The sequence below is a fragment of the Triturus cristatus genome, chromosome 4_1 (assembly GCF_964204655.1).
Source record: "Triturus cristatus chromosome 4_1, aTriCri1.1, whole genome shotgun sequence".
Taxonomy (NCBI): Eukaryota; Metazoa; Chordata; class Amphibia; order Caudata; family Salamandridae; genus Triturus; species Triturus cristatus.
Genome location: NC_140585.1, coordinates 914848020 through 914870138, shown reverse-complemented (window position 1 = coordinate 914870138; position 22119 = coordinate 914848020). Strand labels below are relative to the sequence as shown.

At 42.6% G+C, this 22119-nt stretch overlaps 1 protein-coding gene across 1 annotated transcript in view; it reads right to left on the bottom strand.

The window, feature by feature from the left end:
• KCP (kielin cysteine rich BMP regulator) overlaps positions 1–22119 on the bottom strand; it is a 496613-nt gene that overhangs the window by 32181 nt on the left and 442313 nt on the right. The window contains exons 54-58 of the mRNA XM_085653703.1: positions 15751–15923; positions 13580–13691; positions 12795–12896; positions 6042–6206; positions 4470–4770 (exon numbers count right to left, since the gene is read on the bottom strand). Coding sequence (XP_085509829.1) covers positions 4470–4770; positions 6042–6206; positions 12795–12896; positions 13580–13691; positions 15751–15923 — 853 coding nt within the window. The remainder of the gene's footprint in view (positions 1–4469; positions 4771–6041; positions 6207–12794; positions 12897–13579; positions 13692–15750; positions 15924–22119) is intronic.

Genomic DNA, 22119 nt, shown 5'->3' with positions numbered 1-22119 from the left:
CTGTAGAATCATAGCCTGAATATGGCGAATTCTGGATACATTGGGAGACGCAAGAGCTCTGACTGTGCCGAGACTGGCTACTAGGTAAGACTGCATCTGTGGCAGATGCAGGTGAGATGTTTGAGCATTGATGGTGAACCCCAGTTGATGAAGTAGATCTATTGTGATCTGTGTGTGATATAGACAGTTCTGGTGAGAGCTGGCTTTGATAAGCCAGTTGGTCTAGATAGGGGAAGACGTGAATTGGTTGTCTTCTTAGATGAGCAATGACTACCACCCGATATTTGGTAAAAAATCTGGGCGCTCTAGTCCCTCCCAAGGAAAGCACCTCGAATTGGTAATGTTTGCCCGCTATCACAAATCTGAGGTATATGTGATGAGCTGGACGAATTGGAACGTGAAAATATGCGTCCTTTAAATCTAGGGTAGACATAAAGTTTGCTCTTTGTAAAAGTGGGAGTACCTGTTGAAGTGTCACCATGTGAAAGTGTTATGACAGTATATAACGGTTTAGTTATCTGAGATCCAGAATAGGTCTTAGGGAACCGTCCTTGTTGGGGATGAGAAAGTACACCCCTGAGTCCTGGTACCGTACTGGAACCAGTTCTGTTGCACCTTTCTGTAAGAGGGACCTGACCTCTTATTTCAGCAAGTGTATGTGTTCTGGAGACAACTTGTGAGACCGAGGTGGAATGTTTGGAGGATTGCTGGTAAGCTCCAGGCTATAACCATGTTGGATAATTCCAAGCACCCATTTGTCTGCTGTTATAGACTGTCAAACGGGGAGAAATTGTTTAAATCTTCCCCCGACAGGTGTGGTGTAATCGGGGGGAAGCGTGGGCAAGTCACTGTTTGTTGAGGGAATGGGAGTTACTGGGTGTGTTGCCCTTACCCCTACTTTTGAAGTTGTTGCCTCTATATCCTCCTCGAAAAAACCATCTGGAGGGAGAGAGGATTGGTTGTTGCCTTTGTAAGTGGAGGTATTTTGATCTGGGGATGGTGATTTCGACCCTCCTCTGTAAAAGGAGCATCAAAAAGGAACCTCTTCTGGAGGTAGCCTGGAGTGCTCCCATAGATTTAGCTACCACGGTGTCCTTCTTCATTTTCTCTAATGTCTGGTCGATGTTAGGACCAAATAGGTGTTCCTTATCAAAGGGTGTGTTAAGGTTTGATTGTTGGACTTCAGGTTTAAACCCTAAAATCCTTAACTAAGCATGTCTCCTGATCAGAATGCTGATGTTAATTTCTCTAGCTGCGGTGTCTTCAGCATCTAGAGCTCAGCGTATAGATGAATTAGAAATGAGCTTACCCTCATTTACTAAGTCCTGTGCTTTAGCCTTATGCTCATCTGTGAGATATTGGAGCAATTGTTCCATTTCGGCCCTATGTGCCCTGTCATACCTAGCTAAGAGGCCCTGCGTATTTGCAATGCACCATTGATTTACAGCTTGAGCAGCTATGCACTTGCCAGAAGCATCAATTAATTTGGACTCTTTATCTGGCGGAGGAGCATCTCCTGATGTTTGAAAATGTGCCCACCTACGAGCATTAGATACTACTATGGAATATAACGGTAATTGTCCCTTTATTAATATAGGATCTGTAGGAGAGGCTTTATATTTTTTGTCCACCCTAGGAGTCAAGATGCGTGCTCTGACTGGGTCTTTGAAACTCTCATCAGCATGTTGCATCATGCCTTTAAGCATGGGAAGTGTCTGTGATGACCTGTGTGTATAAGCCAAAGGCTCAAACTAAAAATCTTCTTCTAGTGATTCTTTGTGCAGCTCAATCTCATGATAATGTGCAGCCCTAGCAATGAGATCTTGGTGTGATGCATTGTCGTCTGGAGGAGATGGTTTGGCTGGGTAAAGGTCTGGATCAGAAGCATCAAGGGGATCAATTGTGTAATCTGTCCATGGATCTATTGGGATATTCAAACCCCCATCATCTACAATGTCGTTGTCATGGTGTGATTGTGGGGAATCCTGAGGTGTAACATGCAAAGGATTCTGAGGTGGAGATGGAGGTGCTGGAGGAGGTGATGGAAGACGGAAAGGACTTGTAGCTACAGATTTGTTCTTCAAGAGGATCTTGTAGGAAATGTCCTCATCTTGAAGCTTGCATTTTTAAGGTGGTTTGGTGTAAATATGACCAGTCTCAGGGTTAATGTGTAGCCTTTTCTGCTTTGGATCTGGTGTTAATGGAAGAGCATCCACTTTCGGATCCGAAGGGGACTCTTTGTGTTTTGGTGTCGATGTTTTCTGGGCCGACGGAGTCTGGCCTTTCAGCGTGGAAGGTTTCGGCTCCGAAGGTTGCTTAGGTTTTGGCACAGAGGATTTCAGGTCCGAGCCTGACTTATGCTTCGAACCGGAGGGTTTCGGCTCCGAGGAAGACTTTTGGCGACGGGGTATGAAGCCGGAAGGCTTGACTGACTGTTTTGGAGCCGTGTCCGAAGGCGGGGTGTCGGAAGCGTCGTCTCGGTGCCGACCTTGGCCAGAAGGCAGAGGTGGTACGGAAGCCTTGTGTCTTTTTTAGTGCTTGTGGGGGCAAAGTGTCTTCGGTACTCATGTCACCTTGTCCCTGTGGCATTTCTTCGGCGTCGAGGCCTATCTTGAGTTTCAAGTTCGAGTCTTTGTTGGAGAAGGCTACCTCCTCTTCTGCCGCTGATGCCTCGATGTCTTCATGGCCGGAGTCTTCACCGAAGATGTCCGGCGTGTCTTCGATGCTTTGATGCTGCATGTCTCGACATTGAGCCAGACCGACGCGGAGGATCTTTTTTGACTAGAACGATTTGCAAGCGTCACAGCTTTCTTCTTTTTGCTCGGGAGATAAGCACAAGTTGCACACTTCGTGTGAGTCGGTGTGCGGATACTTCGCGTGGCACTGATGACAGAATTTGAATGGAGTGCGATCCATCGACAGAGAGCTGACTGGGCATGGTAAGGCCTCAAAGGCCATCCATGAAACTTTACGATGGAAGGTCGATTCCGATGTCGAAACGATACGCGGAGAAGTGGAAACGCGTACGGAAACAATACCGTCAAGGGTAGAGAGGATTGCGCGCCAGGGGGGAACCCGAGGAACGGTTGCGAACTGGTGTGCAGCAATACGTCTGAACCCTATGGCGGAAAAACACAATCTAACAATGGAGTCAATGCCCATGCGCACTATCACTGAAAGGAAGAATCAACTTACCTCGTGACTAGGAAAGACTTCTTCGAAAAAAACAACTTGCAAACATCTGGACCCAACACTAGATGGCAGGAGTATGCAAAGCATGTGTATCTACAGCACACAAGCCTCAAACATTTTTTTATTTATACTCATTTTTTCCTCTTTGCATGTGTACTGAATTCTGCAGCACACTTACAAAGAGGAAATTGCCTTTCAGCATAGTTTTTGTGCAGAAAGGGACCCCTTTCTTCACAAAAACGATGCTGACCACAACTCAGTCAACCTTGCACTCTGGTAAAGGAGTGTCTGCATTGGAGCATGGCAGCATAAAGTGCACCAGCACGCAGATATGGCACTGTTCTGCCCGCTCCAGTTCACCCATCGCAGCAACTTCACTCACTGCACTGCATGATTTATTTGTAAATCTCTGCCTAACTTCATTTTTTTTCTACCTGGAGTATCTTAGACAATGGGTGTAATTTATTCCAAATTTGGTAATCACATTTTTCGTAAACATCCCTCAACATTCACCTCAGTGATGTAGACACTTAGGGGCATATTTACAAGCTAGTGACGCAGCGCAGTGCTGCAAGCCATCTTGCTGCGCCGAGCTCCGTCATTAAAAAAGTGCAAGGATGCATTGTATGACAATACGATGCATCCCTGTGCTTTCCTCTGCGCTGGCGCGCAATAGGCTGCCTAATGCCAATGCAGGCACCCTTGCACCATGGTGCAAGGGTGACTGCATTGCAGGGAAGATTGTTTGTGCGCAGGAAGAGACACCCTCCTGCACAAAAACAATCATTGATGGCGTTTTACTCCTTCTCCGTGTGCTGCAGAATGCAGCACACATAGAAAGAGGTAAAAACAAGGAGAAATAAAGGTATTTTTACTCGTTGCGCCACTTATAGGCCTCCCCTGGGAAGGCGTTAGAATCTGACGCTTTCCCAGGTTTACAAAACTTTGTAAATCCGGGAATGTGTCCGAATCCATGAGTGTTGCATGGGTACACCCACAGCAACACCCATGGAATGCCCCGTCCACACAGAGTAATGCATGAAGGGGGGGCGGCATATTCACAAAGCCATGAAAAGCCACACAGGGTGGCTATGCATGGCCTTGTAAATATGGGCCAGCACACTGCGCCACTGGAGCGTCAAAAAAAGTGACACTCCGGTGGCACAAGTGGCTTGTAACTATGCCCCTTAATCTGGAGTAAAGTTCAGTTGTCACTTCATGCTATGTTGCTGCATGGCTTCAAATGAATATATAATACAAAGAAGAATGTGTCTTACCGCAGAGGGAGGGCGACCTCCATTGTAGGATGACCCCAGACTCCCGACACTCAGAAGCGTAGGCTTCCAGAGCATCGCATAAACACTCATCTGCATTGGAGCCGCAGGCACACAGGTCATAGACACATGAGGCAAAGAACATCTCTGGAGGCACCACGGCGTGGCAACGCTCAAACACCTTGGACTTCAGCACCTTGCACTTGGCATTTGCCTCCTTGCGGGCCCGATACCCAGCTTCTTTGCACGGCTCCACGTCATGGCCATCTGAGCACTGGCTTGTGGTGTAATTATCACTTTGAACCTGAGAAGAAGCAGTAAAATATTTGGTCACTCTTAATCTGCAGGCCATCACCCCTGATCAAGGGATCCAGATAAACACTAACAATAAGGATAAATAGCCCCCCTAACCAAGCATGTCCACCCTTCTGGATTCCTCAAATGTCATATGTCTGAACATGGTAAAGCGAGTATGAACCCATACTTGATACACCCCCTTACTATTGTTAGATATTTGAGAGGTGCATAGATCCCAATACTGTTGATTGAGACCCTTTTTAACCCCTGAAAATTGCAGTTCATAATATATGTATCCTTTGAAGAACAGTTTCATCAGAATGCCTAAATAAATGTATTTTAGGAGAAAAGTGTGAGTCGGACAATGGGTGTAAGTTTACACCACTTCTAGTCATGAAGAGAGTCCAGTAATACATTTTTCCTTTCTGGCCATGAAGAGTCCTGTCCATCTTCTACTCCATTTCTGTCATTGATTTACATACTTCCTTATCATAGGTGAGTGAAAGCCCAACTCTAGATTGCCTGCTATGGCTCATGCTTGGTCATTTATACCTGGCCATCACTTCTCTGTCTTTCTAGGTTTGGCTTAGACGGTCCATGGGCACTAACATGGGCCACGCAAATCTCACATACTTCCTGATGGACTCATCTGTTTGGTCAAATACAATTGGTGTGCTTCTCTATACACACAACTTTTACACTCAACTGGTTAGTCTGGCATGCACCGTTTGCCTCACTCTACATTCACTTGCATGGTGGTGATATGACAACACTTCTCCCATTTCCACGAACATGCCTGGCCACATATGACTGTCTAGTTCCATTACATAAGTGCATATATTCATCTGCATTTTGAAATATGACTTGGCACGCTATCTATATCAGCCATGGGTTTATAGTTTGCAATCTGTATTTATAACCCACAAACATACTCATGCCAGAGGATAAGTATGTTCTGAGGTTCCTTGTTACATGATCATTTATTTTGGGTGATCCAAGCTAATATATTCTTAAGGCTTAGCCATTGTATGCAGTGACAGCAAGGCAATGACTTAAATTCAAGTGAACACATTAGATGAATGGGTGGTAATTTCTAATTTCCTTGAGGTTAGTCTATGGGCCACATCTTTCCCATACCTTTTCACATCCCCCATCTAGTCATATCTTTGCACCTATTTGATTTGAGCCTTTTATGACAGTTCTAACCAATATTTGTAATTATTGCTGTGCAGAGCAGGACAGGACCGTAAGTCATTCAGCCATTTCAATGGCACTTACCTTCCAGCTGTTTCCAAAGGATGCCTCAGACAGAACAATCTGCCCAGACCGTATTCTCATGTCGTCTTGGGGGTAGTTGTTAAAGTTGCCACATAAGCCGCACATGTGTGATTTGTATGTGCCAGGCACACTCACTTCCAGGTGCGACTTTCCGTTCCAAAGAACCTAACAGATGCAAAGAATAATAAGCTGAAGGGCAGGGTAAGAAGAAATGTGACTTCTGGAAGAACACACCTCCTATCTACATAGCGAAATCAGACAGGATTAAAGTGCGGTCCACAAATTGAATTTCTGGGGATCAGTGAGACTTAATGCAGTTTCTTATAGCTTCTAAACTTGAAAAGGATGAATTGTCATACATTAAGCATTTCAAGCCTGCCTTCTACTACATATGGAAACATATGCTGGACCTTTGTTTTACCTCCATTTCAAGCCGAGGAGGCTTTTTTCCGCAGACCTCATACACAAAATTCAATTTTGCAAAACTGAAAACCATTGCAATGTAAATATTTTATCCATTAAGAAATCTGCTTCCACTTACTGGCATCACCTACACTGCTAAACGAAAGGCTGAAGCATTCACACAGGTGGTCTACCCAGGCACCTTTTAATTTTTTGACTACTGTTGACCTCTACTGAATTACTAATGGAAGCCGGAGACTCCCCCGAAATACATTTTTACGATTTGAACTTCAAAAGTATATGGAAGCAAGTATAAATCAAACAAATACACAAATCATTAAATATTTTATTTCATTCACAAGCAAACCAAGGTGCAACAGCTCAATTTTATTTTAATTGGAATGTTGGAGCACTTCAAAATGTTGTTTTATTTCTAAAATACAAAGCGATATGCTATACCCTAGCATATCCCTATTTCCTTTAGGCTCCTGATGCATGCTCTCTTTTTGTTAGCTGTAGGAAATGACTGCCTGGGCTTCCCCTTTAACATTATCAAAATGTCCTTAACCCTAATTGACATATTTAACTTTAAGGCCATAGTATAGGGTGCAGAAATACACACATAGCATTGAAAGTTAAATGTGACTTGTGGCCAACTACAGCGACAGAGAAAATATGGCTTTAGGTCTACCCTGTGTAGCCTGACTGCAGCAGCCTACAAGCTGCTGTACAGAAAATAAGCTTTTTTGACAGATTGGAAGTCCTGCTTTTGAATATTATTAGAACATTGGAATGTTGGGAGCTCCATTGAAGACAATGGAGTGCTCCGTGCTGTTACAGGCCGGTAAAGGCCCGCAGAGCAACATTCCAATGTTTTACAAAGGCCTCTCGGCTCGCTAGGTGATTTCAATCCCCTCGGGCTCCGAGAGACCTTTGTTTAATTTGTTAGAACATTCTGCCCTCTAGTGGCAGAATATTCTAATAGCCTTATAGCCCTTAGTAGCTGGGCTATACCGGCTATTAAAGTCCCATTCCATTGTTAAAGGCCCTCACCTTCGGCTCGGGGCTTTAACGCTGGAGCGGGCCTTTAATAGCCGGTATAGCCCGCTACGGGCTATAAGGCTATAATAAGTCACAAGGTAAGGTGCCTAATATTTAAATCTCAAACACGTGTGAAATTAAAATAGGCATGTTCTTCCAGTGACTAGGCCTCAAAAACTATTTTCAAGGGCAGAGCTGTCGCTGAATCTTAGAATATTACAAAGTACAGATTATAAGCTTTAACCTGTATCCTTTGGAAGGAAACAGCTACAAAAGTCATTCATAAACGACTTTATAAGTTAGTAGAAATCTAAATGAATGGTGGTCAGATTTTTAATAAACATTTAGGAAAGGTAACTTTTAGAAAGTTACCTTTCACCGGCTTGAACCTCCAGTAGGCAAATTAGCTTTAGCCTTCTAATAGCTGGTCTGGCAGTGCTTGGCCTTAATGAGGTGTGAAAACACCTCCCAGAGCAGGAACAATGGCCTGGGTGTGGGGAGGAGTTGTCTTCCCCTAGCAGGAGGATCAGTTAGGATGAACCCAGGAACCTTATTCTTCTTTCAACGAGAAGAAATTCACATTTTTATACAGGCTGTTTTTTAATGATATTTGTAATTATGTATGTCAAATGAAGTTTATGTAATATTTCAATAAGCATGTATTTCTTGAAAATAAAGGATTTTTAGTTGACGTGAACTTAATTCCCTTGTAAAGGGGCCTTATATTTCGCAAATAAATATAAGGTGAGAGATGAAGAAGGCAATCTTGTACACGCAGCCAGGCAGGCCTCACACCCAGTGAGAGAGGAGCTACCCCCAGATCGGATTTTGAGTGACCACAGAAGAGGGGACTGCTCATTTTCCTAGCCACATCTCTGGCACAGAGGCTCTGACCAAATGAAGAAGAATTTCTCCATCTTAAGTTTTAGGAATAAGGTGCACTGTGAGATTGCTTAAGTAAGTAAAATAGGAACAGCAGCAAAAGTGGGTAGCACTGCACTTGGAAGAATTTATTCCATTGGTTAGGGAGAAGCCAGGAGTCACCCCACCCACCAGCTGGTGCCAACCATATATGTGGCACCCCAAGGCACCCTCCTGAGAACACCTTTTGAACCTGCAGAAAATTAGAAGAGGACTGGACTCTGAAGCTGTAATCTAAGAGGAGCCATGAAGGACTTGTCCAACTCCCTCCTGTACCTAGGACAAAGAAGTGGACCCCAAATGTCAATTGGTTGACACCATGTTTGACTACAGGGACATACAAATTTGCAACAGGCCTTCTTCCTGAAGTGACCAGTTGACCACTACTAACTGGACCTGGAATGGACATTGCCAGTGGCCTAAGACGAAGTGAGTCCTGGCCCCTATGTGCTGTCCTAAGGTCCTTGGGACCTTAGAAATTACCCTGAGGAGCTGTTCCAGAAACCCTGGAAAGTTGGGACTTAAAAAAGTTTTGGAATTCAAAAACCTTCTGCGTATTCACTGTGAACTTGCAGCAAAGGTGTCCGATTTTGATGCACCCTCCTCGAATAAACCTTCAGCTTGCCCAACTGAAGAATTTTAAACTCCATAAAAAAGACTAAGTCAGAAGAAAAAACGTTTGACAGCTGTGCCACATGACACTCGGATGTTGTATCACAGAAAGTGCCCACTCAGTAATGTCCAGTAGCACAGAACTATCAATGTCTTCAACCTCTAAGCCTAAACATGAATTTCACAACTTAGAAGAACTGTCTCTTCGTGAGCACTTACATTCCCTGCTGCTTGGGCTTACCTATAGAAATGGGCCATTCAATTCCTCTGCTTACATTCTTAACAACAATCCACACCCAGTGTCAGGTAAATGACTCCCAGTCAATGAACCTACAAGCTCATAAGAGAAATGTAGAGTTGTCCTGCAGGTGGGGGCTGATTTGGAAGAAACCTTTACTAACAACTGCAGCTTCACAGACCTCTATCATTCGGACATAAATTGTGAATAAGGGAGTTGGGGAGAAGATAACTGACTTTTAATTTTGTCAGGCAACCTCCCTGGGCAACTTCAACTGGCATGAGCAGCATCAGTGCAGGTTTCCCAGCATTCGTTGTAATGCTTGTTACAGAACCTAATGTCAATGAGACACATTCAGAACCATTACACCAATGTAATAAGACACATTACTACACCAGACCAGCTCTGGAAAGGCTCCCTCTTGGGCATTTGCTATTTTTATTCCTATAGTTACTACTCTCAAATTGTGCAAATTAAATACTCAGCCTCCTTTGTTAGCATTCCAATAGTACTGCCACAGTAGATCTTAGGGATGAAGGACTCTGTGATGTGGGCTTTTGAATCCTATACATTTGGTGTTTCTTAAAGATCAGCCTACATATCTTGGAATTGTATTACTTACTCTTTAATAAGTGCTACTTCCATTTGCTATACTGATAAAACAAATTGATTTCCCCTTACAAATGTACAAAGCTCCTTCTTGCCCCTAAAACTTTGGGTGCCACACAAATAAAGCCACTTGCATCACCTAAGATTAAACGTGAATCCACAGTAACTGTTTCAATTGTTAAAATACTTTTTGCTAATTATGTGATTTATGTACACTTCTGGTGTCATGTCCATATCTACTAATGACCAACACTGATGGCATTTCCTCTCACACTGCAAGACAGATTGGGAGCTTGGGATCCATCTTTCCACTTATTGATAACTCAACAGCAATAAGGAAAGGACCTTTTGTATTCAGGCTCTGCAAAAACTGTTTTGTATTCATCAAGAAGCTGGGAGGTTCAATTTGTGTTCATCAGTATGATCTCTCAGTTGCATTAGGCCAGCACAGATTATGGTGGTCTTCACGAGGACATTGACTAACACTGTTCATCATCTAGCTGCGCATGTTTTCCCAGGCCACTTTTACTCCAAAAACATCCCTTGAGAGACCACCAGGTATGCACGTGTGCACCCACAAACACACACACTTAGAGCAGCCTGCACACCCTGGTTGTGGTACTCACTGTGAAGGCCATCACATTCCTAGGTCAGACCTCCTGACTGTCTTGAGAAGACAACAATACTGGCTAGCTGCCCACCCTCTTCTCTCTGAGTCACAGGGGGGTCTGAGATGTAATCAAGGTGAGTGTCATCAAGAGAATCTTTGGAGTTTCATTTGGGCTTTTTTTAGTCATTGCCACGTAATGAAGTCAAGGCTAAAGTGAGACATTTGTTTTAAAAGGGTATAGAAAAGCCACACGGCAGACAAACTAATAGATTTCACCCGGAGGCAGCTCTTAGTGTTGAGAGGTTACATCCTTAATATGTGATCAGACTCTCACAGCTGTCTCACTAGTTACTTTCTCACTGGTTATTAGTTCTAATTCTAGAAGTACATGATACCTGATTGTTGTAATACATTCAGCCTTCTCTCTTTGTGTTACTCTAGTAATATTGACTGAAAGTGTGTTGGCATGGATTTGGTCAACATGTCTCATTCTACAAAACCCCTTCCATAAGACAGTAATGCAACTAAAGCAGGGAGAGATAACTCATTGCCACTTCTGGGTACAATGTGGCATCCAGGGTAACTTCTTGGTCCATGTAAATTAACTGAGTTGTAAACTTCCTTAGGGTGATGATTTGCTTTAAGCATTATACAAGCATGCATATACTTTGACAATGAAAAGCATGCATTAATGGACATCATCGCACACCCACAGTGCATAACTGGGCTTATGGGCTTATGGCCAAGTTCTTAAAGATTTTATGGACTCAATCTACATAGCCCATGTGCTGGAGAACAAATCTAAATATATACATACATACATACATACATATATTTGTTTGTTTTAGCAAAATATTGTAGCTGTGAGCAAACATGTAAACAACTAACTGGCTGCATGAAAATGTGTCAACAATCAAAAGAGGGGGAAGACAGAAGCTGAGAGAGGTTCACTCGGCTCCAATTAACCATACTGTCATGAATCAAGAAAGAGTGAACCACACCGGTCTTGATGCCAGAGTTCTATGAGTGTTGTCTCTGAAACCCTCAACCAGTAATTACCACCAAGAACGGTGTGGTTCACTCTTTCTTGATTTATAATTGCATGAAAATGTGGTTACACCCAAAACGCCCCGGCACATAAACCCAACAATGTGGATTTACCTCAATAAAACCTCTATGAACTGGTGTTGGGGCTTGTGGGATCATTATGCAATATTTAAAGTCTGCAATGTTTCGATCACAGTTACATGCTTCTTCTTGACTGACTGGTTAACTTTTGACACCTTATTTTATATGACATGACATTCATTAATAACAATACTGAGGAACTGATATGTAGTCGGAACTCTGGCTCTTGAGAAATTGCGCCTCTCTGCAATGTGATATAACCTGTCAGAACTCCTCCCCTATCCTTCTTTTTTATCTTGACAGACGAGTCAACTTCTATTGTGTTTTGCATTTCCTAGCCACACTTATCTGGCAAAATCGAGAACAAAATTCCTTGCCCATTAAATCCGCAAATGCTGGTCAGATCAGCACTTCATCTAGCATACTATGGCCACCTGGCACTCGAAGATGACACTTCGGCTACTTGCACTCAAAGAGCTTCATTTCAAGTGCCCTTTCAGTTCTAATGGAGTTTGTACCTGATTGACCTGCCTCAATCGGATTAAACGTTCTGAGGTAACACCATGGACCCAGATATTTCTCCCAGTGAGTACAGCTGCTAAGAGCAGGTGGTGTCGCCAGATGAATTTCTGGTTGTGAAATGATCAATAACCAGAGGAATTGAGTCTGGAATGACCTATTCCCGCAGTTTGTCTTTATTTCTGAGGGGACAGCCAAGGTCTCACTCATAAACAGCTGGTAAATCTGGCTCATCCTCCACCCTTCCATAGAGTTACCAGTACCCTTGTGATGCCAGCTCTGTGGAGGGGGGCAGGGTTCCCAGCTGATTTATCATGGAACTCATTACGTGGCCCCAAGGGGCCCTCGGTGCCCCTTTGCACCCAAGAGATGATATAGTGCCCCCCTTCCACCCAAGACTTAACACTTTGGCCCTCTGCTCTGGGTTATAACTCATTGGCCTCTTGCGCCTAGTGATGGCACTTTGCCCCACTTGCACAACCAGTTCCCACTTTGAATTCCCATCAGAGATGGCACTTCATCCCTTTGCTCTCAGAGATGGTAACTTGGCCCCCTCGTGCACCCTGGACTTGGCCCTTTGGCCCCTTTTTGCTCTCACAGATGCCACTTTAGCCCAGTGTATTCATATATGATAGACTGCCATCTTTGCATTCAGATGTGATGCTACTGGTACCTTGAGTCCTATGTTGGTGTTGAGGAGGATGGTGTTGGTCTTTCGCTCGATGTAGATGTAAGGTTCCTTCAGGAAGGGAAGATCTACAGTCTGATAATCCACCTGAAATGAGAGAAAATATAGCAAATAGTGTGAGATAAAGAGATGAAGAACCTTACCAAACTGGAGCCAGGCCCAGTGCAATCCAGATGTTAGCAACACAGATCCACTGTAGCACCTGTAATTAGCCCCATTAAAGGAAAAAGAAGGAGGTTAATATATAGGGTCCTGCTAATTGGACTGATATATCATTGAACCTATGAGAGTTAAGGACTACATTCAAAAGCAGTCTAAAATCTATTTAATCCAATAAGACTTTATGGCCCATTAGATATTCTCGTGTAGCATTAGTCTTAATAACAGACCACCGTTTTTATCAGTAAGGCTGAAGGGACAGCCAAAATATACTGTGCTTACTTAGTGTACTCACATAGAATGCACTCATCCTTTTGCTGCTATGATGAAAAGGGTGCCACATGGGCAAACATATTCCAATTAAACCACTTATAAATATATTTTTAATGCCTAAACATCAAAATTTTATGTAAAATATCTGAAGGATCACTGTACACGCTGACCTTTTTCCTCTACAAATTGTACATAAAAGCCTGTGTTTCGGGCAATTCCGTGTCAAAGGTCATAAGATCTCCCATACATCATGTGATATCATTAAGGTTAATGGTTATGTGATGTCACTTATGCTACCCCAGGCATTTGGTCAATCAATATCAATACTGATTACTCACAACCACAATCCAGTCCTGCAGCAGCTGCACCACCACATCCCCAATAAGCACAGTCACCTCCTTTGTCCATGAGACGCCTTTACGGCCACGGTCATCGTTTGTAACATGAATGCTGGAAACAGAGATAAAGAGAATAGTATCATCAGACTTCACAATGACAGAAGAAAGGGCCAAAGCTCTGTAAACTGAAATGTCCTCGAAGTCATACTATCTTAACACATCTTTATGTGCGCAGGACATCTAGAATTCCAGGTGCGGAAACAGGTGTGTACTGTACATGATAAAATTGTCCATCTGTTTGGCATACACTACAAACTGAATTGTTTCTAGGCGCTGACTTTATAGGTGTTACTACCCAACTCAATGGTGTTAATTTTACTGAACTCTAAAGCATGAAAGGCTGAGTTAACCCATAGCCACTGCAGACAGATATATGCAGCACAAAAATTTACGTATTGACCAACTACACAAGTTTTTAGTATGCTGCCTCCTGCGGTCAAAGGAAAAGCTTTGCTTCGGAGCATAAGAGAGGGATGTCTGAAAAACACTGATCCATGGGAGATTTTCAGAATATCCATGTAAGGCAAATGTCCATACAATAAATCTAAAAGTAGCTCATTTACAAAGTCATAGGTTGTCCTTAAAACCTAGCTTGAATGTGATCTTCCTCGACGTGCGTTGGACCCCCATGGCATAAGAGATAGCTGATTAGTCTGAGGATTTACTATGAGCCTTGTGAGTCTTTGCACGTGGTGCAAGTCAGAGGTCTAAACAGGGCAAAAAAGGGGACAAAGCATTTAGTATCTTTAACATCAATGTCACTTCTTTAACTCTCATTGACCCATAAGAAGTCGAGCATCAGTTTCCAGTAACTCACACTATAACCTTCTTGCATTGGGATTGGGCAGATAGGCAGCACAATGAAAGTTACAAACTAAACTAACTGCTCCCTCCCACCACCCCAGGAGGAGAGAAACTTTTAACATTTTTTTGTTTCAGAAAGCACATTATGTTGTGATGCAGAATCAAAGTAACATCAGCATGTAAATTGAATAGGAGACAAAGGCAACAGTCCACAATGCAAAGAACATTTTCAGGCTTAGTAACTAAAAGTGTTTTGGGGCAGCTCGACATCTTCAGATTGGCGACAGGCCTTCGGTTTAGAGAAGGCATAAAGCTATTGAGGTAAATCTTCATCTAATTGCTAGATTCTGAGTCACAACACCCAGCTACATGAGCAGTAAGCATGCTTCCACTAAAGCAGTTAAATTATTGATGAAAACATGTTATATTAGAATTGAGTTCACATGATTCAAGGTCTAATAGAAGATTCCCCGTTCTCTCTTTGCGACATCTCAGCAGACAGCTTCAGCTGCCTGTTGATAACAGTGTTTTGTAACCAATGTTTAACACATATTTAGAGTTTTGCTTTGCCTCTTGCTCGTGCCTGGATGGATTTTCTGTCTATTTCTATTTCCTGTTCATGATTGAATGACTTTCCTTCTTCTTCTTGTGTTTGCCCTGACCCTGAAGCATTTAGGTTTTATCCAGCTTTTGACTGGTAGTATGTATCCTTCCACTGCAGATATCAAGGAAATATTTTTCTTTTTGCTTTTTTTCTGTGGAATTTGAGCTTTAGCATTACAAGGGAGCATGTCGTGCCTCCTCCTCCTCCCTCACTATCTCTGTCCATCTCTTTCTCACACACTTTCGCTCTTTCCCTTTTTTCCCTTCATTCACATCACCCTTCAGTCATCTTCAGTTTCCTCACCCTACTGCATTCTTCCCAACTATTGCGCTTCAATGGCAAAGCCAATACTGGCAACCAGCAAGCATTGGCAACCCAAGACTCACTGGCTTTGTCAGTGCTTCATTTGTTTTGTTACTGATCACGTTCCATGTCAAATTTGGAAATTGCCAATTAGCATGTGTATATGAGGTAATCAAATCTGTTCTATAGTTTTGTAGTTTCAACCCAACTAACAATCACAGTTATTGGAGTGTTTTATCCTGTCAGCTGCATTGGAAAGCATACTTTGCAATTTTTCCGATATACAGTGTAAGGACCCCAGTTATGGTGTCCTACACTGAATATGATTGTATTCTGAACAGTCAGGAGCCTTGGAAACAAACAAGTTACAGATCATCTCTTTCAGTCTTGCTTGGCTTACCTAAAATCTCCCCCCTCACAATCTTCAGCCAGGACGTAGGTGCAGGAGCCCTGGAAGTGGAACATCTTCCCGTCAAAGGTGCGGTAATGTGGGTCTCCGAAGGCAATGCAGGTGGCAGGACGGGGAATACAATGTGGACAGCACATTCCAGGAATCAGGGCCGGTGTCTCGTCCTGTGATGGTGAAGAAATGGTAATAGATCAGCAGGCAGAAGAAGAAAATATTTATCATCCCAATTGCATGTGTGGCTTCAACAGACTCAGAAAAATATTCGCCCCACTGCCACTCTTCTCCGAATATATAATATATATATATATATATATATATATATATATATATATATTCACTTAAAAACACCATAGGTTTCACACATGTTATAGTTAGATGGACATTTCACTCGTAAAAAACCAATGAAATTCCCCCGTTATAGTTAGTTCAGATAACTATAACTCGCGCGCCCGCAATCCACTGCTCATGACATCACATATTACATCACTCATGACTTGGTCAGTGGCATCACTCATGCCATCACTGATGACATCATCCTTGTGATAGAGTGGCGGTCGCGCAAGTTATAGTTATCTGAACTAACTATAACGGGGAAATTTCATTGTTTTTTTACGAGTGAAATTTCCACCTAACTATAACATGTGTGAAACCTATGGTTTTTTAAGTGAATTTGCAAGGTTTTTTAAATGCTAATTCCTAACTATAACGTGTGTGAAACCTATGGTTGTTTCAGTGAATTTGTACGTTTTTTTAAATGCTAAGTTATGTATGTATTATTATATTTTGTATATATTTATTTTACAATAAACTACGTATTAAAAAGTTGTTTGTTTTTTTAGGGTTTTTCACGGTGCGCGCACCGTGCGCGCACCCCGCGATTTTTTGAAAAAAATTAAAATGTTGTTTTCTGCCTTCTGGGTCCTTCAGGGACCCCCTGACAAAGGCTAGGGGGTCAGGAACTCTCTACCCTGCCCCCTTTTCACGTTCGCCACCTTCCTTTTTCACTCTCGCACTCAAAACAAACAAAATGGCAGCCGACACTTCCTGATTTCGACCGATTCGAACGTTGGCTGACATTTAACCACCAATCAGAATTACGCTCGCGGATGTTAGGGTGCGCGCACGATGCGCGGCTATAGATATTTATGTGCTTTTAACTCAATTTTCTCAGGAACTACTGAACAGATTGACTCCATATATGCAAAAGGCACTTCCCTGACCTGAGGACTACCTCTTTGCCAAATTTCAAGTAATTCTGTTCAGCTGTTCGGGCTGTACCTTCGACTAAAGGTCCTATGGAAAAAAACAAGGGGAAAACGTGTTTTGGGACCCCCCTTTTTTCTCGGCCCCCGCTTGACGAATGCCCCCGAGACTTTCAGGGTAGGAGCTGAGCGGAGCGCCCCATTAGTTTTGAAAATTTCGCGAAGATTCGTCAACCGGCGCCAAAGTTATTCAAAATAGAATTTTGAGATTTCCTATGGAAACACGGTCCTAACTATAACTATCTACTGGCGACCGCCAGTAGATAATATATATATATGCACACACAGACACACTTATAGGCATATATATGTTATTTATATATTGTGTATGTATATATATATATATATATATATATATATATATATATATATATATATATATATACATATATATAAATATATAATTACACATACCTTTAGATACATATATATTTATTCTTCAATTCTCTTTATTTATTAAAAAATTCTTATATAGCGCGAACAAGACCCATGAGGGTATCAGAGCGCTTTACAATTGGTATTTTGATCAGACAACAGGGTGATCGAAAGTACAGGTGGAGGAAAACTCTTGGCTGGCATAACAAGGCATAATCATAAACAGCCGAAGCATGTACTAGGGGTGAGAGACATGTGACAGAGCAGGCCTGTAGAATAGAGGAACAAGAATAAGTACAGTGGATTACAAAAGTCACAGAGGAGGAAGCTAAGGGATCTAATATCAAAGTAAGTACAAAAAGTTCATAAAGAGGTAACTCTCTGAAAACCCAAATCAAATACAACCATTAAAAGTCTGGTAATAAACAAAGGAGAGGCAGACGAGTCTTCAAGTGCTTGTCGGGCGAGGGGGTTCTAGGGCAGGAATTTGTTAATCAATAGTGCTTTAACTTCCTTTTTGAAAGTTATTGTTGAGGGGTTCATTCCGATTTCAGGGTGCAGGGAGTTCCATATTCTCTTAGAGATACCCGAGAAAGCTTGATCGTAAGATTTCTTTTTATGGAATTTCAGCAGTAGAGTGCTGCCACTTCTGGAGGATGTGGAACGACCAAATAGTGAAAGTTTTTGTGTGAGGTATAGAGGGGTGTTGGAATTTAAGGCTTTATGGGTCATGCAAGCAATTTTTAGTTGTATCCCTGCTTCATATGGGAGCCACTTTAGGGATTTCAGCTCCGATGTTATATGGTGGGATCTTTTTGAGCCAGTGATGAGTCTAGCAGCAGAGTTAAGAGAGGCCCTTAGTGGAGTCATCTTCGATCTAGAGAGGCCACAAAGTGTTGCTCTTCCATAGTCATACTTGGAAATCACCAGAGATTGCACAGCAGATTTGAAGTCATTGTGGGGGAGAAAAGGTTTTATTTTCCATAGGATGCTCATTTCGAAGTTCGCTCCCTTGGTGAGAGCAGTAATGTGCTTTTGCATGTACAGGCTCTTGTCCAGCATTATGCCCAGTGAGCTTGTGGAGTCAATGATGTGTGGTATGCAGTTAAAAGCTGTTAGCTAATTCATCCATTCTCTGATGACAGATGACTGTTTAGGTGGGGCGATTAAGAGGAATTCCATTTTCAGACCGTTTAATTTAAGATGATTTAGCATCAGCCAGTTGTTGGCTTTCAGTAGAGTGGTGTTGAGGGACCTGATATCATCTGAGAAGGAGACTTTTAGGTACAGTTGGGTGTTATCGGCATACATGTGATAATGGATATTGGATAGTTTTAAAGTTTCAGTTAAAGGCTACATGAACAAGTTGAAGAGAGTTGGTGAGAGTGTAGAACCTTGAGGAACCCCAGATGATTAGCCAAGGAGGGATTAGTTAGAGACTGATTAACCCTGAATCTTTGAGTTCTAGTGTGGAGAAAAAACGTGAACCAGTTGAGGATGGGCCCTGAGAGCCCCATCTTATGTTCCAGTTAGGTTGAGTAAGCAGTCATATTTTACTGTAGCGAAAGCTGACAATAGGCCAAGAAGGATCAGAAGGCAGGAGTCGTTCTGATCCAGCATTTTGAGCACATCCTCCACAATGTGGGTAAAAGCGGATTCTGTACTATGACAATGGTGGAAGCCAGATTGAAATTGGTCAAGTAGTTGGAATTGTGGTTACATAGCTTTTAAGAATAGTTGTAACCTGTCCAGCCTTAAGACAGTCTGGGATAGAGCCTTGGAGCAGTGAGGCACTGACTATCTTGGCCCGTAGTGGGAGTAAGGATAGTTTAATCTCATTGAAGAAATTCGATGACAGAGGGGCTCTGAAGTGGTTTAATAGTCTCAATGCAGTGAGAGTTATTAGAATAGTGTTATCATCCAAGATTTTGAAAAAGCTCCAAGAGATATTGTTCTTGGGGTTATTAACTGGCGCAAGCGGAGGCGCGAAAGACTGGGGAGGGTGGGGGCTGATAGGTGGTAAGATTTGCAGGAGCTTCATTGCAGTCCGCACATCATATTCCATTTTTGTTGTCTTTATAATGAAGAAAGTGGAAAAATCTTCGCAGTTCGGCAGTGGGTGTGGTCCCAGCGGGGAAAGATTGAGTTTTCTATTTGATTGAAGCGTAACAATTTCAAACAGTTTTTTTGGTCGATTTTTAGCTTGCTCAAGTTGGTTTATGAAATAGTTAGCTTTACAGATTCTTATGCGTTTGTTATTGATGTTCATTATGATCTCAGATGTTTGAGATGATCAAGGGACGGCGAGGATTTCCACAATCTTTCTAATTCTCTCAGGTTTCTTCTTTCAGCATTTGGACTACTGTTGTAACAGGGTTCGGAGACTTTAGAGGATATTCTTTTTAACTGTAAAGGAGCGACTGTGTCTAGAATGCTTGTCATAGATTGGTTGTAGTGTTCAGTGAGGTCGTGGACATTGGACATATCCTCAGGGGGGTAAAGGAAAATGCTACTTACCAGTATGCATCTGTTCTTGGCATGTAGAGATGTAGATTCATATACTTGTACATAGATCACCCTCTGGTGTTGGGCTCGGATGTTTGCACTTTGTTTTTGTCTTGGAAAAAGTCTTTTGTAGTCACGAGGTAGGTGACTCCTCCTTAGGACAATAGTGCGCATGGGCATCGACTCCATCTCCAGATTGTTTTGCCATGGAGGATTATGATGGCGTTAGTAAGAAATAGAAAAGGATGTCCATGTGTAATGTATCTAAGTAAGATAGTACTGGAACAGATAGAGGTATCCGGGGAGGCAGGTGGCCGTATACAAATCTACAGCTCTACATGCCAAGAACAGATGCATACTGGTAAGTAGCATTTTCCGTTCAAGGCATATGAGCTGTAGATCATATACTTGTGCATAGACTATACAGCAGTTACCTCCTTAGCGGTGGCTACCTGTATCAGTTGCAGTGGTTTGAAAAAGTATTCTTAATACAGCCTGGCCCACACTAGCTTGTTGTTTTGCTTGCAGGTCTACACAATAGTGTTTTGTGAACTTGTGTGGTGTAGACCACGTTGCTGCTTTGCAGATGTCATTTAGGGGAATGTTCCCTAAGAATGCCATAGATGCCCCTAGTTTATGTGTGGTGTGAGCTCTAGGGGGATGGTTAAGGTGCGTTTGGCTTTAGCATAGCATATTTAGATGCATTTAACAATCCCCTTGCAATCCCTGTTTTAGAGACAGGATTGCCTTTATGAGGTGGGGAGAAAGCCACAAAAAATTGTTTAGTCTTTCTAAAGGATTTTGTTCTTTCAATGTAGCAAAGTTTTGCTCTTTTTACATCTAGCGTGTGAAGTGCCCATTCTGCTACTGAGTCTGGTAGAGGTAAAAACACTGGGAGTTCTACAGACTGGTTAAGGTGGAAAGCAGAGACGACTTTAGGTAGAAACTTTGGGTTAGTCCTTAGAACCACTTTGTTATGATGGATTTGGAAAAATGGTTCGAGTATGGTTAATGCCTGGAGTTCACTAGCTCTTCTAAGGTAGGGGATGGCAACCAGGAAAGCTACTTTCCAGGTGAGAAATTGTAATTCGCATTTATGCATAGGTTCAAATGAGGGACCCATGAGTCTACCACATTTAGGTTCCATACTGAAGATGGTGGAACTCTAGGTGGAATTATTCTTTTAAGTCCTTCCATAAATGCCTTGATAGCTGGTACCCTAAACAAAGACAAATGTTGTGTGTTTTGGAGATAGGCTGCTATTGCCGCAAGATGTAGTCTAATGGATGTATACGCTAGGTTATATTGTTGTAGATGCAAAAGGCAACAGATGATGTCTTCAATAGAAGCATCTAGTGGGTTGATTTTGTTATTTGTACAGTAAATTACAAATCTTTTCCACTTTGCGGCATAGCAAGCACTAGTGGTAGGACGTCTAGCCTCTTTAATGATGTTCATGCAGTCTGACAAGAGATTAAGGTAGCCAAACTCTAAGACTTCAGGTGCCAGATAGCAAGGTTGAGTTGATTGGGTCTGGATGCCTTATCTCTCCATGGTTCTGAGTGAGAAGCTTGGGTGAGAGGCGTAGCTTTTGATGAGGAACTACTGATAGTTCCAAGAGGGTTGTGAACCATGGTTGTCAGGCCCATGTTGGAACAATTAGGATAATTGTGAGGGAATGTTGTTTGAGTTTCAAAACCACTAGCGGAATGAGTGGGAGAGGTGGAAAAGCGTAAGCAAATTTGCCTGACCAGTTCATCCATGGCGCATTGCCTTTGGACAATGGGTGCGAAGCTTGGGCATTTTGCGTTTTGTTGTGTGGCGAACAAATTTATTTCTGGGTGGCCCCACATTTGAAAGAATGGAAGCAGAACTTGAGGATGAAGTTCCCATTCGTGATTCTGCTGTTTTTGGCGACTGAGTAGATCCGCAATTTGATTGTGTACTCCTCGGAGGTGTTCTGCAAGGATATATATTTTTTGAGGAATGGCACATCTCCATATGCTTTGAGCTAGGTGTGAAAGCTGGAGAGAGTGTGCCCCCCCCCCTGTTTTTGTATATAATACATTGCTGTCATGTCAGTACAGACTAGGACAGCTTTGCTTAGGAGGTGGAGTTGAAAAGATTTTAATGCTAGGAAGATTGCCAACAATTCCTGGTAATTTATGTGGAATTGTTTTTGTTGAGGGGTCCATATGCCCTGAATGGTATGGGTTTG